Source organism: Bufo gargarizans, chromosome 7, assembly GCF_014858855.1.
Source record: "Bufo gargarizans isolate SCDJY-AF-19 chromosome 7, ASM1485885v1, whole genome shotgun sequence".
In the NCBI taxonomy this organism is placed as follows: Eukaryota; Metazoa; Chordata; class Amphibia; order Anura; family Bufonidae; genus Bufo; species Bufo gargarizans.
Genome location: NC_058086.1, coordinates 26,771,731 through 26,792,415, shown reverse-complemented (window position 1 = coordinate 26,792,415; position 20,685 = coordinate 26,771,731). Strand labels below are relative to the sequence as shown.

The window sequence follows — 20,685 nt, the reverse complement described above, 5'->3', positions numbered from 1 at the left end:
GATAGTATAACGAGCTGTCAATCACAGAGGGAGGGATGCTGTGATGGACAGCTCCAGCTATTGAGGGATCCCCAGCCAATCAGAGAGCGGCGCTCCTCCAGGATCCGGATGCCCATACATGTGCGGCCTGCAGAGTGGATTCATGATCTGACTCATGGGATTAGTTGTGCTTGTTTGTTGGGGCTTTTTTAACTTGTGCGCTCCCCTCCCTGCCCTGAGAGCAAGAAAAGCCGCCAGTCCTGCCAAACCAGCACCAGCAGACAGAAATAGACACGCTTCTTGGCAGAAGAACTTACTCTCTTCTCCGGAGATATCCATCTCTCTCCTCTTCCAGTGATGGCTGCACAACGTGCTGTGTCGCAACACACATGAAGGAAATAATAATAATAGCATACAAATAGTCATGTTAATAATAAATATAAGAATAGTATCATAAAATATGCAGAAAAAAGGTTAATATGAATAAAAAATACACAATTATAAAATACTAAATTATGATTTTAATAGAAACTACAAATAATATAAATATAATAAAATACAAAATAAGGAAATAAAAATAAAATAAATAATTGTAATAAAAAAAGAAAATCATAATGCAATAAATAATAAGCCACCAGGATCAGCGAGCCGCAGTAGTTAGTGGGGGCTCAGTGGTTAGAGGTGGTTCAGTAGTTAGTGGTGGTTCAGTGGTTAGTGGGGGCTCAGTGGTTAGAGGTGGTTCAGTGGTTAGTGGGGGCTCAGTGGTTAGAGGTGGTTCAGTGGTTAGTGGGGGCTCAGTGGTTAGAGGTGGTTCAGTAGTTAGTGGTGGCTCAGTGGTTAGAGGTGGTTCAGTAGTTAGAGGGGGCTCGGTGGTTAGCAGTGGCTCAGTGGTTAGAGGTAGTGTAGTAGTTAGCAGTGGCTCATTGGTTAGCTGTGGCTCAGTGGTTAGAGGTGGTTCAGTAGTTAGTGGGGGCTCAGTGGTTAGAGGTGGTTCAGTAGTTAGTGGGGGCTCAGTGGTTAGAGGTGGTTCAGTAGTTAGTGGTGGCTCAGTGGTTAGAGGTGGTTCAGTAGTTAGTGGGGGCTCAGTGGTTAGAGGGGGCTCGGTGGTTAGCAGTGGCTCAGTGGTTAGAGGTAGTGTAGTAGTTAGCTGTGGCTCAGTGGTTAGAGGTGGTTCAGTAGTTAGTGGGGGCTCAGTGGTTAGAGGTGGCTCAGTAGTTAGTGGGGGCTCAGTGGTTAGAGGTAGTGTAGTAGTTAGCAGTGGCTCAGTGGTTAGAGGTGGTTCAGTAGTTAGTGGGGTCTCAGTGGTTAGAGGTGGCTCAGTGGTTAGCTGTGGCTCAGTGGTTAGCACTGGGGTCCTAGATTTGAACCTGACCAAGTTTGTATGTTCTCCCCGTGTTAGTGTGATAGGGAACTTAGATTGTGAGCCTGATAATAATGTCTGTACTGCGCTGCGGAATATGTCAGCGCTATAGAAGTGCATAAAAGAAATACTAATTAATAGTAATAGAGTAATAATCACTGAAGAAGCAGCCCCGGCAGGTCCTCTGTATGGGACGTCTCTCACTTCCTGATGTGATTCAATCACATGGAGACAATAATCTTAGGTAAATGCGGAGAAGCTGTGATACTCATGGCGATTGTGATGTGAGGGCAGAGCTGCGATTCAATGACGGCCGCCCTCGTGTGACAGCAAGCTCCGCAGCTTTCAGAACAGTTAGTATTTCAGTCCTTGAGGCTATTGACTCGAACGGGACGAGCTGCAATACTAGACACAACCAGAGGACAAGTGTGGCGCTGTTTCAGGAATGAAGAGCCAACCTTACATCTGTTTTTGTGCTACTACTGAATTGTCCACAATGGATGCAATTGTAACAAACCCTCAGATGTGAGAAGCATTAGCCCGGGACCAGTCTTGACATCTTGGTTTTAGTTTCTTCTTATGTGGCTGAGGGGACTTTGGTTGTCACCGCTACTTGTGCGCCCCATAGCTATGCCCTGCTGTGGGGTCAGGGTTTTGTTTCTTTCACTGACAGCAAGCAAAAATTTTCTAACAAAATCTGCATCAGCAAGCCCTGTATGAGCCTAGACTACACCAAGAGCCATTTCTTGCATGATCTGTGTATTGGACGGCACATTGGCCCGGGGATCAGCCTGTAGCCCCTTAGGGTGATGTCTAGAATGAGGTGAGCACCTGAGAAAACATGGCTGCAGGGGGGGGGGGGGGGGGGGGTTCTTACAATGTCTGCCCTGTAGCCCCCCAGAGGTTGGGACAAATCTACTTCCATAAGGTGCGCCCCTGGTAAATCCCCAGACCCCTACCTAAACCTACCGCTGCCGGCAGTGTACACATGGGCATATTATACCGTAATACAACTAAATCCATGGAAGGGATGTTCTCATTCACTGACACCAGACAGTGATATTGAAAGTGGTGAGGAACTGAAGGAAAGTCTACAAAGTTGGTATATTATATGGGGACTGAAGGGGTTTTGGGTTAATATGATATTTCTGTATAAACTAAAGGTTCTCAACTTTCTAATATAGTTCTGTGGTTTCTCACCATTTTCAAGACATGTATTTGCTGTCAGTGAATGGAGGACTCTTGTTTCCATTCAGGGGCAGTGATTTTCCATATAGTACTCCCCTGGTCACAGAGAAGTGGATACATTTGTATCAGTCAGACAATGCTCTGGACTCCAGGCTGATGCATTGTAGCGGAGAGAGTCGGCTCACAGAGCACTGTCTGGACCGGACAGAATTGTAACAAACCCTCAGCTGAAGGCAGGCGTAGCCATTTACTACGTCTGAATGGACACTACAGTGTTCTCATTCACTGACCGCAAGCACATATCCACAAAATTCAGAATAAAAGTAAATTAGAAAGTTGTAGAACTTTTAATTTCTACAGATAAAGCTTTATGAAATGGAGGCCCTTTAAGCTTTAGATGACTGGACGGGACACAGCAGATGATCCAGTCTAGAGATGAGGGGTCACTTCTGGGGTCTCCGTGTAGGACGTGAAGGTATATGTGACAGGACACAGCAGATGATCCGGTCTAGAGATGAGGGGTCACTTCTGGGGTCTCCGTGTAGGACGTGAAGGTATATGTGACAGGACACAGCAGATGATCCAGTCTAGAGATGAGGGGTCACTTCTGGGGTCTCTGTAGGACGTGAAGGTATATGTGACAGGACACAGCAGATGATCCAGTCTAGAGATGAGGGGTCACTTCTGGGGTCTCCGTGTAGGACGTGAAGGTATATGTGACAGGACACAGCAGATGATCCGGTCTAGAGATGAGGGGTCACTTCTGGGGTCTCCGTGTAGGACGTGAAGGTATATGTGACAGGACACAGCAGATGATCCGGTCTAGAGATGAGGGGTCACTTCTGGGGTCTCTGTAGGACGTGAAGGTATATGTGACAGGACACAGCAGATGATCCAGTCTAGAGATGAGGGGTCACTTCTGGGGTCTCTGTAGGACGTGAAGGTATATGTGACAGGACACAGCAGATGATCCGGTCTAGAGATGAGGGGTCACTTCTGGGGTCTCTGTAGGACGTGAAGGTATATGTGACAGGACACAGCAGATAATCCGGTCTAGAGATGAGGGGTCACTTCTGGGGTCTCTGTAGGACGTGAAGGTATATGTGACAGGACACAGCAGATGATCCAGTCTAGAGATGAGGGGTTACTTCTAGGGTCTCCGTGTAGGACGTGAAGGTATATGTGACAGGACACAGCAGATGATCCAGTCTAGAGATGAGGGGTCACTTCTGGGGTCTCTGTAGGACGTGAAGGTATATGTGACAGGACACAACAGATGATCCGGTCTAGAGATGAGGGGTCACTTCTGGGGTCTCTGTAGGACGTGAAGGTATATGTGACAGGACACAGCAGATGATCCGGTCTAGAGATGAGGGGTCACTTCTGGGGTCTCCGTGTAGGACGTGAAGGTATATGTGACAGGACACAGCAGATGGTCCGGTCTAGAGATGAGGGGTCACTTCTGGGGTCTCCGTGTAGGACGTGAAGGTATATGTGACAGGACACAGCAGATGATCCGGTCTAGAGATGAGGGGTCACTTCTGGGGTCTCCGTGTAGGACGTGAAGGTATATGTGACAGGACACAGCAGATGATCCAGTCTAGAGATGAGGGGTCACTTCTGGGGTCTCCGTGTAGGACGTGAAGGTATATGTGACGGGACACAGCAGATGATCCGGTCTAGAGATGAGGGGTCACTTCTGGGGTCTCCGTGTAGGACGTGAAGGTGTATGTGACAGGACACAGCAGATGATCCGGTCTAGAGATGAGGGGTCACTTCTGGGGTCTCCGTGTAGGACGTGAAGGTATATGTGACAGGACACAGCAGATGATCCAGTCTAGAGATGAGGGGTCACTTCTGGGGTCTCCGTGTAGGACGTGAAGGTATATGTGACGGGACACAGCAGATGATCCGGTCTAGAGATGAGGGGTCACTTCTGGGGTCTCCATGTAGGACGTGAAGGTATATGTGACAGGACACAGCAGATGATCCGGTCTAGAGATGAGGGGTCACTTCTGGGGTCTCCGTGTAGGACGTGAAGGTATATGTGACGGGACACAGCAGATGATCCGGTCTAGAGATGAGGGGTCACTTCTGGGGTCTCTGTAGGACGTGAAGGTGTATGTGACAGGACACAGCAGATAATCCGGTCTAGAGATGAGGGGTCACTTCTGGGGTCTCCGTGTAGGATGTGAAGGTATATGTGACAGGACACAGCAGATGATCCAGTCTAGAGATGAGGGGTCACTTCTGGGGTCTCTGTAGGACGTGAAGGTATATGTGACAGGACACAGCAGATGATCCAGTCTAGAGATGAGGGGTCACTTCTGGGGTCTCCGTGTAGGACGTGAAGGTATATGTGACAGGACACAGCAGATGATCCGGTCTAGAGATGAGGGGTCACTTCTGGGGTCTCTGTGTAGGACGTGAAGGTATATGTGACAGGACACAGCAGATGATCCGGTCTAGAGATGAGGGGTCACTTCTGGGGTCTCCGTGTAGGACGTGAAGGTATATGTGACAGGACACAGCAGATGATCCGGTCTAGAGATGAGGGGTCACTTCTGGGGTCTCTGTAGGACGTGAAGGTATATGTGACAGGACACAGCAGATGATCCGGTCTAGAGATGAGGGGTCACTTCTGGGGTCTCCGTGTAGGACGTGAAGGTATATGTGACAGGACACAGCAGATGATCCGGTCTAGAGATGAGGGGTCACTTCTGGGGTCTCTGTGTAGGACGTGAAGGTATATGTGACAGGACACAGCAGATGATCCGGTCTAGAGATGAGGGGTCACTTCTGGGGTCTCTGTAGGACGTGAAGGTATATGTGACGGGACACAGCAGATGATCCGGTCTAGAGATGAGGGGTCACTTCTGGGGTCTCCGTGTAGGACGTGAAGGTATATGTGACAGGACATAGCAGATGATCCGGTCTAGAGATGAGGGGTCACTTCTGGGGTCTCCGTGTAGGACGTGAAGGTATATGTGACAGGACACAGCAGATGATCCGGTCTAGAGATGAGGGGTCACTTCTGGGGTCTCCGTGTAGGACGTGAAGGTATATGTGACAGGACACAGCCCATGGTGTCAGTTATGGATGGTCCATAGGAGCTTGTGATGATCTGTGCCATGGAATTCTCAGCCTGGACTGTAGGGCAGAGGCCCCAACACGAAATCTGTGACCAGCCCCCACCTACCACGTGCTATTCATAACACTAGCGCCTTTGCTTCTCACCCCATAGTTATGCCCTGCTCCTGGCATGAAAGCTCACAGAGAAGTACAAGTGCCATGCCTGTGTATAGGATCCAGAGTGCAGGCGGCCAGTATATAGGTGATACAGCCTGTGTATAGGATCCAGAGTGCAGGCGGCCAGTATATAGGTGATACAGCCTGTGTATAGGATCCAGACTGCAGGCGACCAGTATATAGGTGATACAGCCTGTGTATAGGATCCAGACTGCAGGCGACCAGTATATAGGTGATACAGCCTGTGTATAGGATCCAGACTGCAGGCGGCCAGTATATAGGTGATACAGCCTGTGTATAGGAGTCAGACTGCAGGCGGCCAGTATATAGGTGATACAGCCTGTGTATAGGATCCAGACTGCAGGCGACCAGTATATAGGTGATACAGCCTGTGTATAGGATCCAGACTGCAGGCGGCCAGTATATAGGTGATACAGCCTGTGTATAGGATCCAGACTGCAGGCGGCCAGTATATAGGTGATACAGCCGGTGTATAGGATCCAGACTGCAGGCGGCCAGTATATAGGTGATACAGCCTGTGTATAGGATCCAGAGTGCAGGCGACCAGTATATAGGTGATACAGCCTGTGTATAGGATCCAGAGTGCAGGCGGCCAGTATATAGGTGATACAGCCTGTGTATAGGAATCAGACTGCAGGCGACCAGTATATAGGTGATACAGCCTGTGTATAGGATCCAGACTGCAGGCGACCAGTATATAGGTGATACAGCCTGTGTATAGGATCCAGAGTGCAGGCGACCAGTATATAGGTGATACAGCCTGTGTATAGGATCCAGACTGCAGGCGACCAGTATATAGGTGATACAGCCTGTGTATAGGATCCAGACTGCAGGCGGCCAGTATATAGGTGATACAGCCTGTGTATAGGATCCAGACTGCAGGCGGCCAGTATATAGGTGATACAGCCTGTGTATAGGATCCAGACTGCAGGCGGCCAGTATATAGGTGATACAGCCTGTGTATAGGATCCAGACTGCAGGCGGCCAGTATATAGGTGATACAGCCTGTGTATAGGATCCAGAGTGCAGGCGACCAGTATATAGGTGATACAGCCTGTGTATAGGATCCAGACTGCAGGCGGCCAGTATATAGGTGATGCAGCCTGTGTATAGGATCCAGACTGCAGGCGGCCAGTATATAGGTGATGCAGCCTGTGTATAGGATCCAGAGTGCAGGCGACCAGTATATAGGTGATACAGCCTGTGTATAGGATCCAGACTGCAGGCGGCCAGTATATAGGTGATACAGCCTGTGTATAGGAATCAGACTGCAGGCGGCCAGTATATAGGTTATACAGCCTGTGTATAGGAGCCAGAGTGCAGGCGACCAGTATATAGCTGATACAGCCTGTGTATAAGATCCAGACTGCCAGTATATAGGTGATACAGCCTGTGTATAGGATCCAGACTGCAGGCGACCAGTATATAGGTGATACAGCCTGTGTATAGGATCCAGAGTGCAGACGGCCAGTATATAGGTGATACAGCCTGTGTATAGGAATCAGACTGCAGGCGACCAGTATATAGGTGATACAGCCTGTGTATAGGATCCAGACTGCAGGCGGCCAGTATATAGCTGATACAGCCTGTGTATAGGATCCAGAGTGCAGGCGGCCAGTATATAGGTGATACAGCCTGTGTATAGGAATCAGACTGCAGGCGGCCAGTATATAGGTGATACAGCCTGTGTATAGGATCCAGAGTGCAGGCGACCAGTATATAGGTGATGCAGCCTGTGTATAGGATCCAGAGTGCAGGCGGCCAGTATATAGGTGATACAGCCTGTGTATAGGATCCAGACTGCAGGCGACCAGTATATAGCTGATACAGCCTGTGTATAGGATCCAGACTGCAGGCGGCCAGTATATAGGTGATGCAGCCTGTGTATAGGATCCAGACTGCAGGCGGCCAGTATATAGGTGATGCAGCCTGTGTATAGGATCCAGACTGCAGGCGGCCAGTATATAGGTGATGCAGCCTGTGTATAGGATCCAGAATGCAGGCGGACCAGTATATAGGTGATACAGCCTGTGTATAGGATCCAGACTGCAGGGCGGCCAGTATATAGGTGATACAGCCTGTGTATAGGATCCAGACTGCAGGCGGCCAGTATATAGGTGATACAGCCTGTGTATAGGATCCGAATGCAGGCGCCAGTATAGGGATAGCTGTGTCTAGATCCCAGATGCAGGCGGCCAGTATATAGGTGATAGCAGCCTGTGTATAGGATCCAGACTGCAGGCGGCCAGTATATAGGTGATACAGCCTGTGTATAGGAATCAGACTGCAGGCGGCCAGTATATAGGTGATACAGCCTGTGTATAGGATCCAGAGCTGCAGGCGACCAGTATATAGGTGATACAGCCTGTGTATAGGATCCAGACTGCAGGCGACCAGTATATAGGTGATACAGCCTGTGTATAGGATCCAGACTGCAGGCGGCCAGTATATAGGTGATACAGCCTGTGTATAGGATCCAGACTGCAGGCGGCCAGTATATAGGTGATACAGCCTGTGTATAGGATCCAGACTGCAGGCGGCCAGTATATAGGTGATACAGCCTGTGTATAGGATCCAGAGTGCAGGCGGCCAGTATATAGGTGATACAGCCTGTGTATAGGATCCAGACTGCAGGCGGACCAGTATATAGGTGATACAGCCTGTGTATAGGATCCAGACTGCAGGCGACCAGTATATAGGTGATACAGCCTGTGTATAGGAGTCCAGACTGCAGGCGCCAGTATATAGGTGATACAGCCTGTGTATAGGATCCAGAGTGCAGGCGGCCAGTATATAGGTGATACAGCCTGTGTATAGGATCCAGACTGCAGGCGGCCAGTATATAGGTGATACAGCCTGTGTATAGGATCCAGACTGCAGGCGGCCAGTATATAGCTGATACAGCCTGTGTATAGGATCCAGAGTGCAGGCGGCCAGTATATAGGTGATACAGCCTGTGTATAGGATCCAGACTGCAGGCGGCCAGTATATAGGTGATACAGCCTGTGTATAGGATCCAGACTGCAGGCGGCCAGTATATAGCTGATACAGCCTGCACCGTGGACATTGGAGCAACATATGGGGGCACAAAGTGCAGGAAAGTGGGTGATGGTGGTGAATGGAGCATCACCCCAGAAATGTAACGGAAGCCTGGAAATCTAGATTTGTCATCCTGCAGAATACAAAAACATAAACCACAGCCAACACATCTACATACTGTATACATCTATAGGCACATGTCTCTATATGTATATCTATATACACCGGGGTATTATATACACACGTGCCTATAGATCTATATACACAGGACTATTATATATACACACACGTGCCTATAGATCTGTACACACCGGGGTATTATATACACACACGTGCCTATAGATCTATATACACCGGGGTATTATATACACACACACGTGCCTATAGATCTGTACAGACCGGGGTATTATATACACACACGTGCCTATAGATCTATATACACCGGGGTATTATATACACATGGGGCAGTCACCCTGTATATAACCACGTGCCTATAGATCTATATACACAGGACTATTATATACCACACCCGCGCCGTGGTCATTCATTCCTATTATATACACACACGTGCCTATAGATCTATATACACCGGGGTATTATATACACACACGTGCCTATAGATCTATATACACCGGGGTATTATATACACACACGTGCCTATAGATCTATATACACCGGGGTATTATATACACACACGTGCCTATAGATCTATATACACACACGTGCCTATAGATCTATATACACACACGTGCCTATAGATCTATATACACCGGGGTATTATATACACACACGTGCCTATAGATCTATATACACCGGGGTATTATATACACACACGTGCCTATAGATCTATATACACCGGGGCATTATATACACACACGTGCCTATAGATCTATATACACCGGGGCATTATATACACACGTGCCTATAGATCTGTACACACCGGGGCATTATATACACACACGTGCCTATAGATCTATATACACCGGGGCATTATATACACACACGTGCCTATAGATCTATATACACCGGGGTATTATATACACACGTGCCTATAGATCTATATACACCGGGGTATTATATACACATGGGGCAGTCACCCTGTATATAACCACGTGCCTATAGATCTATATACCACACCCGCGCCGTGGTCATTCATTCCTGGTCGTCTCCACCATGTTCCAATAAAGGAGCCTGAGGCCGAAGTCCTGAGATCCTTGACAAGTCTGGATTTTATTGTACAGCTATTTACAGGAGGAATCAGGCGGCAGTGCAGACAGTACCGGCCCCCCTAACGGGGGAGCAACAAGACATTAAAAGTATTGTACAAAAAAGAACAAAGTGTAAAAAAACTGGACCCAAAGTGTCCTGAGCAGTAATAAATGCTATGTACAGGTCCGTGCAGTGCACACTGGCGGCCAGCAGGCGGCGCTGGTGACTGGCAGTAATTGCACTTTAAGAGCAGATTTTCCCCAATACTTCCGTTTAATAAAATAACATTTACCTCCAACACTTCTGGAGCCCCCCCCCCCCCCCCCCCCCAGGCTTTCTAGACTCTTACAGTATAATAAAGAGCTGAAACTTCCAGATCAGCAAAAAATAAAACTTCAATTCACCTTACAAAAATGCAAGAAGCTAAATTTTTACAAATATTGTACAAAATCCAGAGAATTGCGGCGTCTTCCCTGGTTCCGACTCTTTAAATAATATATTTATATTATAGATCTGGTTGGCTCCGCCTTAAATAGCCCAATGTACAGACATATATACAGCCCCGCCCACGCGGGGGCACGGCAGTCTCTGGGGTCACATGTGCCTCTTCATGTGCAGGGCCAGGTGGTCCGAGCGGGAGAACGCCCGCTCACACAGGTGGCACTGGAAGGGTCGGTGGCCGGTGTGCTTGCGGAAATGGCGAGTGAGCTCATCGGAGCGGGCGAATTTCCAGCCGCAGCCTTCCCAGTTACAGTGATAAGGCTTCTCACCTGAGGAAGGAAGCAAGAAAGGGTTAATGACTGCAGGAGGGGCAATGCTACCAGTCTGTGGGGTGGGGGGGGGCAATGCTACCAGTCTGTGGGGTGGGGGGGGCAATACTACCAGTCTGTGGGGGGGGGGGGGGGGGGGGCTGGGGCAATGCTACCAGTCTGTGGGGTGGGGGGGCAATACTACCAGTCTGTGGGGGGGGGGGCAATACTACCAGTCTGTGGGGGGGGGGGGGGGGGGGGCAATACTACCAGTCTGTGTGGTAACTAGTGCAGGAGGGGTAACTAACACCAGTCTGTGGGGGTAATAACTGCTGGGGCAGGAGGGATAATTAATACCAGTCTGTAGGGGTAACTAGTGCAGGAGGGGTAATTACTACCAGTCTGCGGGGTAACTAGTGCAGGGGCAGGAGGGGTAATTACTACCAGTCTGCGGGGTAACTAGTGCAGGGGCAGGAGGGGTAATTACTACCAGTCTGCGGGTAACTAGTGCAGGGGCAGGAGGGGTAATTACTACCAGTCTGCAGGGTAACTAGTGCAGGGGCAGGAGGGGTAATTACTACCAGTCTGCGGGGTAACTAGTGCAGGGGCAGGAGGGGTAATTGCTACCAGTCTGCGGGGTAACTAGTGCAGGGGCAGGAGGGGTATTTATTACCAGTCTGCGGGGTAACTAGTGCAGGGGCAGGAGGGGTAATTACTACCAGTTTGCGGGGTAACTAGTGCAGGGGCAGGAGGGGTAATTGCTACCAGTTTGCGGGGTAAATAGTGCAGGGGCAGGAGGGGTAATTGCTACCAGTCTGCGGGGTAACTAGTGCAGGGGCAGGAGGGGTAATTGCTACCAGTCTGTGGGGTAACTAGTCCAGGGGCAGGAGGGGTAATTACTACCAGTCTGCGGGGTAACTAGTGCAGGGCAGGAGGGGTAATTGCTACCAGTCTGCGGGGTAACTAGTGCAGGGGCAGGAGGGGTAATTACTACCAGTCTGCGGGGTAACTAGTGCAGGGCAGGAGGGGTAATTGCTACCAGTCTGTGGGGTAACTAGTCCAGGGGCAGGAGGGGTAATTACTACCAGTCTGCGGGGTAACTAGTGCAGGGGCAGGAGGGGTAATTACTACCAGTCTGCGGGGTAACTAGTGCAGGGCAGGAGGGGTAATTGCTACCAGTCTGCGGGGTAACTAGTGCAGGGCAGGAGGGGTAATTGCTACCAGTCTGCGGGGTAACTAGTGCAGGGGCAGGAGGGGTAATTGCTACCAGTCTGCGGGGTAACTAGTGCAGGGCAGGAGGGGTAATTGCTACCAGTCTGCGGGGTAACTAGTGCAGGGGCAGGAGGGGTAATTATTACCAGTCTGCGGGGTAACTAGTGCAGGGGCAGGAGGGGTAATTGCTACCAGTCTGCGGGTAACTAGTGCAGGGGCAGGAGGGGTAATTGCTACCAGTCTGCGGGGTAACTAGTGCAGGGGCACAGAGCTTCGGGGCCTGTGCCTGTAGGACCCCTGGACACGAGGGGGTTAGCAGCGACATTTGGGGGCCCTCCTCACCTGTGTGCGTCCGCATGTGCGCCTTCAGGTGCGAGCTCTTGGTGTAGGTCTTGCCGCAGCCCGGGTACTCGCAGTTGTGGGTCGCAGTTCTCTTCCGGGCCCAGGAGCGGCGCCCTCTCTTCGGCTTGCAGTCGTCGGGGGCCCCCATGGCCGGGTAGTACTCCAGCAGCGGGGAGGACGGGGGGGTGACCAACATGCCGTGCATGGCGGGGTGCACCTTCATGGGGTCCCTGTACACCCCGAAGTGTCCATGGAACTGTGGGGGCCCCTGGCCGGGGAAGGCGGGGGGGTAGGGTTGGTACTGCTGGGGCAGGAAGTGCAGCTCAGCGGCCATCAGGTGGCAGTCACTCAGGGTCATCTCCTCCGCGTGGCCCCCGGGGCTGATCCTGTAGGCAGGGCCCCCCAGGTGCATGATGGCGCCGGCCTTGTGTTCCATGCAGTCGGGTGTAGTCGGGTGCCCCAGCATGCACGACTGCTCCGGCCGCTCCTTCTTTATCTTGTGGCCCAGGTGCTGGATCTGCTCCATGGACAGGGGCCCCGGGTTGTCCATGCCGGTGGCCCTCAGCTCCGTGTATTTCCGGCTGCAGGACATGGGGGGCTTCAGGCTGTAGTCCGGCAGGTCGGGGGTCAGCAGCTCGGCCACGTAGCTGTGCTGGGGGCTGCCATACTTGTGCCCGGGGGGGTAGGAGCCATCGCTGTCATAGGTGGTGCTGCAGCTCTCGGGGGTCTCCGGCAGGGGATAGGTGGGGCCCCCGCCGCCCCCTCCTGGGGTATTGCTGGTGGTGTGCGACAAAATAAAGTCCAAGTCCACGAACTTCCCCAAATCGTCCTCCTCCTTCTTGATGCTGCAGGAATCGATGATGGTGTAGCCGAGGTCGTCCATGGCCAGCTCCTGGGGAGAAAACCGCAGGGTTAGGAAAACCGCAACAGACTGCCCCGACACACTGCAACAGAACGCAGACCGCTGCCCCGACACACTGCAACAGACCTGCAGACTGCCCCGACACACTGCAGCAGACCTGCAGACCGCTGCCCCGACACACTGCAACAGACCTGCAGACCGCTGCCCCGACACACTGCAACAGACCTGCAGACCGCTGCCCCGACACACTGCAACAGAACGCAGACCGCTGCCCCGACACACTGCAACAGACCTGCAGACTGCCCCGACACACTGCAGCAGACCGCTGCCCCGACACACTGCAACAGACCTGCAGACCGCTGCCCCGACACACTGCAACAGACCTGCAGACCGCTGCCCCGACACACTGCAACAGAACGCAGACCGCTGCCCCGACACACTGTAACAGACCTGCAGACCACTGCCCCGACACACTGCAACAGACCTGCAGACCGCTGCCCCGACACACTGCAACAGACCTGCAGACCGCTGCCCCGACACACTGCAACAGACCTGCAGACCGCTGCCCCGACACACTGCAACAGACCCGCAGACCACTGCCCCGACACACTGCAACAGACCTGCAGACCACTGCCCCGACACACTGCAACAGACCTGCAGACCACTGCCCCGACACACTGCAACAGACCTGCAGACCACTGCCCCGACACACTGCAACAGACCTGCAGACTGCCCCGACACACTGCAACAGACCTGCAGACTGCCCCGAGACACTGCAACAGACCTGCAGACCACTGCCCCGACACACTGCAACAGACCTGCAGACTGCCCCGACACACTGTAACAGACCCGCAGACTGCCCCGACACACTGCAACAGACCTGCAGACCGCTGCCCCGACACCAGCTCAGCTGCTTCTCGTGACCCTTCTGACACCGGAGACCTGACAACTTCGGCTGACCAGAGAGACGCTGACAACCGCTGGACACTGCATCCTCACCGGCTCAGCTCTGCTACATCGCACTGGACACATTTACATACACTGTCCCGTCACCGGCTCAGCACTGCTACATTTCACGGGACACATTACATACACTGTCCCGTCACCGGCTCAGCTCTGCTACACTGCACGGGACACATTACATACACTGTCCCGTCACCGGCTCAGCTCTACTACATCGCACGGGACACATTACATACACTGTCCCGTCACGGCTCAGCTCTTCTACATCGCACGGGACACATTACATACACTGTCCCGTCACGGCTCAGCTACATCGCACGGGACACATTACATACACTGTCCCGTCACCGGCTCAGCTCTACTACATCGCACGGGACACATTACATACACTGTCCCGTCACCGGCTCAGCTCTGCTACATCGCACGGGACACATTACATACACTGTCCCGTCACCGGCTCAGCTCTACTACATCGCACGGGACACATTACATACACTGTCCCGTCACCGGCTCAGCTCTACTACATCGCACGGGACACATTACATACACTGTCCCGTCACGGCTCAGCTACATCGCACGGGACACATTACATACACTGTCCCGTCACCGGCTCAGCTCTACTACATCGCACGGGACACATTACATACACTGTCCCGTCACCGGCTCAGCTCTACTACATCGCACGGGACACATTACATACACTGTCCCGTCACCGGCTCAGCTCTGCTACATCGCACGGGACACATTACATACACTGTCCCGTCACCGGCTCAGCTCTACTACATCGCACTGGACACATTACATACACTGTCCTGTCACCGGCTCAGCTCTGCTTCATCGCACTGGACACATTACATACACTGTCCCGTCACGGCTCAGCTCTGCTACATCGCACTGGACACATTACATACACTGTCCCGTCACGGCTCAGCTCTGCTACATCGCACGGGACACATTACATACACTGTCCCGTCACCGGCTCAGCTCTGCTACATCGCACTGGACACATTACATACACTGTCCCGTCACCGGCTCAGCTCTGCTACATCGCACGGGACACATTACATACACTGTCCCGTCACCGGCTCAGCTCTACTACATCGCACTGGACACATTACATACACTGTCCCGTCACCGGCTCAGCTACTACATCGCACGGGACACATTACATACACTGTCCCGTCACCGGCTCAGCTCTGCTTCATCGCACTGGACACATTACATACACTGTCCCGTCACCGGCTCAGCTCTACTACATCGCACGGGACACATTACATACACTGTCCCGTCACCGGCTCAGCTCTGCTACATCGCACTGGACACATTACATACACTGTCCCGTCACCGGCTCAGCTCTACTACATTACATACACTGTCCAGTCACGGCTCAGCTCTGCTACATCGCACTGGACACATTACATACACTGTCCCGTCACCGGCTCAGCTCTGCTACATCGCACTGGACACATTACATACACTGTCCCGTTACGGCTCAGCTCTGCTACATCGCACTGGACACATTACATACACTGTCCCGTCACGGCTCAGCTCTGCTACATCGCACGGGACACATTACATACACTGTCCCGTCACCGGCTCAGCTCTGCTACATCGCACTGGACACATTACAGACACTGTCCCGTCACCGGCTCAGCTCTGCTACATCGCACGGGACACATTACATACACTGTCCCGTCACCGGCTCAGCTCTGCTACATCGCACTGGACACATTACATACACTGTCCCGTCACCGGCTCAGCTCTGCTACATCGCACTGGACACATTACAGACACTGTCCCGTCACCGGCTCAGCTCTGCTACATCGCACGGGACACATTACATGCACTGTCCCATCACCGGCTCAGCTCTGCTACATCGCACTGGACACATTACAGACACTGTCCCGTCACCGGCTCAGCTCTGCTACATCGCACGGGACACATTACAGACACTGTCCCGTCACCGGCTCAGCTCTGCTACATCGCACTGGACACATTACATACACTGTCCCGTCACCGGCTCAGCTCTGCTACATCGCACGGGACACATTACATGCACTGTCCCATCACCAGCTGGGCTCCGCTGCTCGGGCCCTCAGGGGCCACTGACCTGGACCATGCCGAGCTGCTTGTCGTGCGCTGGGGGGAGGCTGGAGTAGACGGCGGTCATGCTGCTCCAGTCTGCGGGGTCCTAGTGCCCGTCTCCGTCTCCGGAGGCTTCAACAAACTAGTAATCCGCTCCGCTGCCTGCAGCCTCCTGTTAAGCCAGCGCCTCATTAATATTCATGAGCTCTCTCCTGTGACTGGCTGCTAGCTTTATTTGTACACAGTAGGCCACTGGCTGGACCCGCCCCCAGCCTCCGGCTAACAGGTCACGTGGTGTTAACAGGTCTCGTAATTAAAAGGTAATGAATAGTAAAGTGAGATACAATGTATACAAGGCGAAGGAGAGCCGATCCACCGTGTATACACACACTGCATATATACACACACACACTGCATATACACACACACACTGCACACGGTATACACTATTATATACACACTGCACACGGTATACACTATTACATACACACTGCACACGGTATACACTATTATATACACACTGCACACGGTATACACTATTATATACACACTGCACACGGTATACACTATTATATACACATTGCACACGGTATACACTATTATATACACACTGCACACGGTATACACTATTATATACACATTGCACACGGTATACACTATTATATATATACACTGCACACGGTATACACTATTATATACACACTACACACGGTATACACTATTATATACACATTGCACACGGTATACACTATTATATACACACTACACACGGTATACACTATTATATACACACTACACACGGTATACACTATTATATACACATTGCACACGGTATACACTATTATATATATACACTGCACACGGTATACACTATTATATACACACTGCACACGGTATACACTATTATATATACACTGCACACGGTATACACTATTATATATATACACTGCACACGGTATACACTATTATATACACACTACACACGGTATACACTATTATATACACATTGCACACGGTATACACTATTATATATATACACTGCACACGGTATACACTATTATATACACACTGCACACGGTATACACTATTATATACACATATTGCACACGGTATACACTATTATATACACACTGCACACGGTATACACTATTACATACACACTGCACACGGTATACACTATTATATACACACTGCACACGGTATACACTATTATATACACACTGCATATATACACACACTGCATATATACACACACTGCATATATACACACACTGCATATATACACACACACACTACATATACACACACACACTGCACACGGTATACACTATTATATACACACTGCACACGGTATACACTATTATATACACACTGCACACGGTATACACTATTATATACACATTGCACACGGTATACACTATTATATACACACTGCATATATACACACACTGCATATATACACACACTGCATATATACACACACTGCATATATACACACACACACTGCATATACACACACACACACTGCACACGGTATACACTATTATATACACACTGCACACGGTATACACTATTATATACACATTGCACACGGTATACACTATTATATATATACACTGCACACGGTATACACTATTATATATATACTGCACACGGTATACACTATTATATATATATATACACTGCACACGGTATACACTATTACATACCACACTGCACACGGTATACACTATTACATACACACTGCACACGGTATACACTATTATATACACACTGCACACGGTATACACTATTATATACACACTGCACACGGTATACACTATTATATACACACTGCACGCGGTATACACTATTATATACACATTGCACGCGGTATACACTATTACATACACACTGCACACGGTATACACTATTACATACACACTGCACACGGTATACACTATTACATACACACTGCACACGGTATACACTATTATATATATACACACTGCACACGGTATACACTATTATATATATACACACGGTATACACTATTATATATATATATATACTGCACACGGTATACACTATTATATATATACACACTGCACACGGTATACACTATTATATACACACTGCACACGGTATACACTATTATATACACACTGCACACGGTATACACTATTATATATATATACACTGCACACGGTATACACTATTATATACACACTGCACACGGTATACACTATTATATACACACTGCATATAAACACACACTGCATATATACACACACACTGCATATACACACACACTGCACACGGTATACACTATTATATACACACTGCACACGGTATACACTATTATATACACACTGCATATATACACACACTGCATATATACACACACTGCATATATACACACACTGCATATATACACACACACTGCATATATACACACACTGCATATATACACACACACACTGCATATACACACACACACTGCACACGGTATACACTATTATATACACACTGCACACGGTATACACTATTATATACACACTGCACACGGTATACACTATTATATACACACTGCACACGGTATACACTATTATATACACACTGCATATATACACACACTGCATATATACACACACTGCATATATACACACACACACTGCATATACACACACACACACTGCACACGGTATACACTATTATATACACACTGCACACGGTATACACTATTATATACACATTGCACACGGTATACACTATTATATATATACACTGCACACGGTATACACTATTATATATACACTGCACACGGTATACACTATTATATATATATACACTGCACACGGTATACACTATTACATACACACTGCACACGGTATACACTATTACATACACACTGCACACGGTATACACTATTATATACACACTGCACACGGTATACACTATTATATACACACTGCACACGGTATACACTATTATATACACACTGCACACGGTATACACTATTATATACACACTGCACGCGGTATACACTATTATATACACATTGCACACGGTATACACTATTATATACACACTGCACACGGTATACACTATTACATACACACTGCACACGGTATACACTATTACATACACACTGCACACGGTATACACATTATATATATACACACTGCACACGGTATACACTATTATATATATACACACGGTATACACTATTATATATATATATATACTGCACACGGTATACACTATTATATATATACACACTGCACACGGTATACACTATTATATACACACTGCACACGGTATACACTATTATATACACACTGCACACGGTATACACTATTATATACACACTGCACACGGTATACACTATTATATACACACTGCACACGGTATACACTATTATATACACACTGCATATAAACACACACTGCATATATACACACACTGCATATATACACACACTGCATATACACACACACTGCACACGGTATACACTATATATACACACTGCACACGGTAATAAACAATTATATCACCACTGCACCCGGTATCACTATTATATACACATTGCACACGGGTATACACTATTATATATATACACTGCACACGGTATACCTATTATATATATACTGCACACGGTATACACTATTATATATATATACACTGCACACGGTATACACTATTATATACACACTGCACACGGTATACACTATTATATATATACACTGCACACCGGTAATACACTATTACATACACACTGCACCACGTTATACACTATTACATACACACTGCACACGGTATACACTATTATATACACACTGCACACGGTATACACTATTATATACACACTGCACACGGTATACACTATTATATACACACTGGCACACGGTATACACTATTATATACACATTGCACACGGTATACACTATTATATACACACTGCACACGGTATACACTATTATATACACACGCACACGGTATACACTATTATATACACACTGCACACGGTATACACTATTATATACACATTGCACACGGTATACACATATTATATACACACTGCACACGGTATACACTATTATATACACACTGCACACGTAACACTATTTATATACACTGCACACGGTATACACTATATATATACACTGCACACGGTAACTATATATATATACACTGCACCGGTATACACTATTATATATATACACTGCACACGGTATACACTATTATATATATACACTGCACACGGTATACACTATTATATATACACTGCACACGGTATACACTATTATATATATACACTGCACACGGTATACACTATTATATATACACTGCACACGGTATACACTATTATATATACACACTGCACACGGTATACACTATTATATATACACACACTGCACACGGTATACACTATTATATATACACTG

At 48.9% G+C, this 20,685-nt stretch overlaps 1 protein-coding gene across 1 annotated transcript; it reads right to left on the bottom strand.

Moving 5' to 3' along the window:
• Positions 1-10,042: 10,042 nt before the first annotated feature.
• Positions 10,043-16,429, bottom strand: LOC122943724 (Krueppel-like factor 2). Its single transcript, XM_044301697.1, has 3 exons — positions 16,284-16,429; positions 12,349-13,240; positions 10,043-10,815 (listed from the first exon to the last, which is right to left on the bottom strand). The coding sequence occupies exons 1-3, from the start codon at positions 16,341-16,343 to the stop codon at positions 10,640-10,642; spliced, it is 1,128 nt and encodes a 375-aa protein (XP_044157632.1). The 5' UTR covers positions 16,344-16,429; the 3' UTR covers positions 10,043-10,639.
• Positions 16,430-20,685: the final 4,256 nt, after the last annotated feature.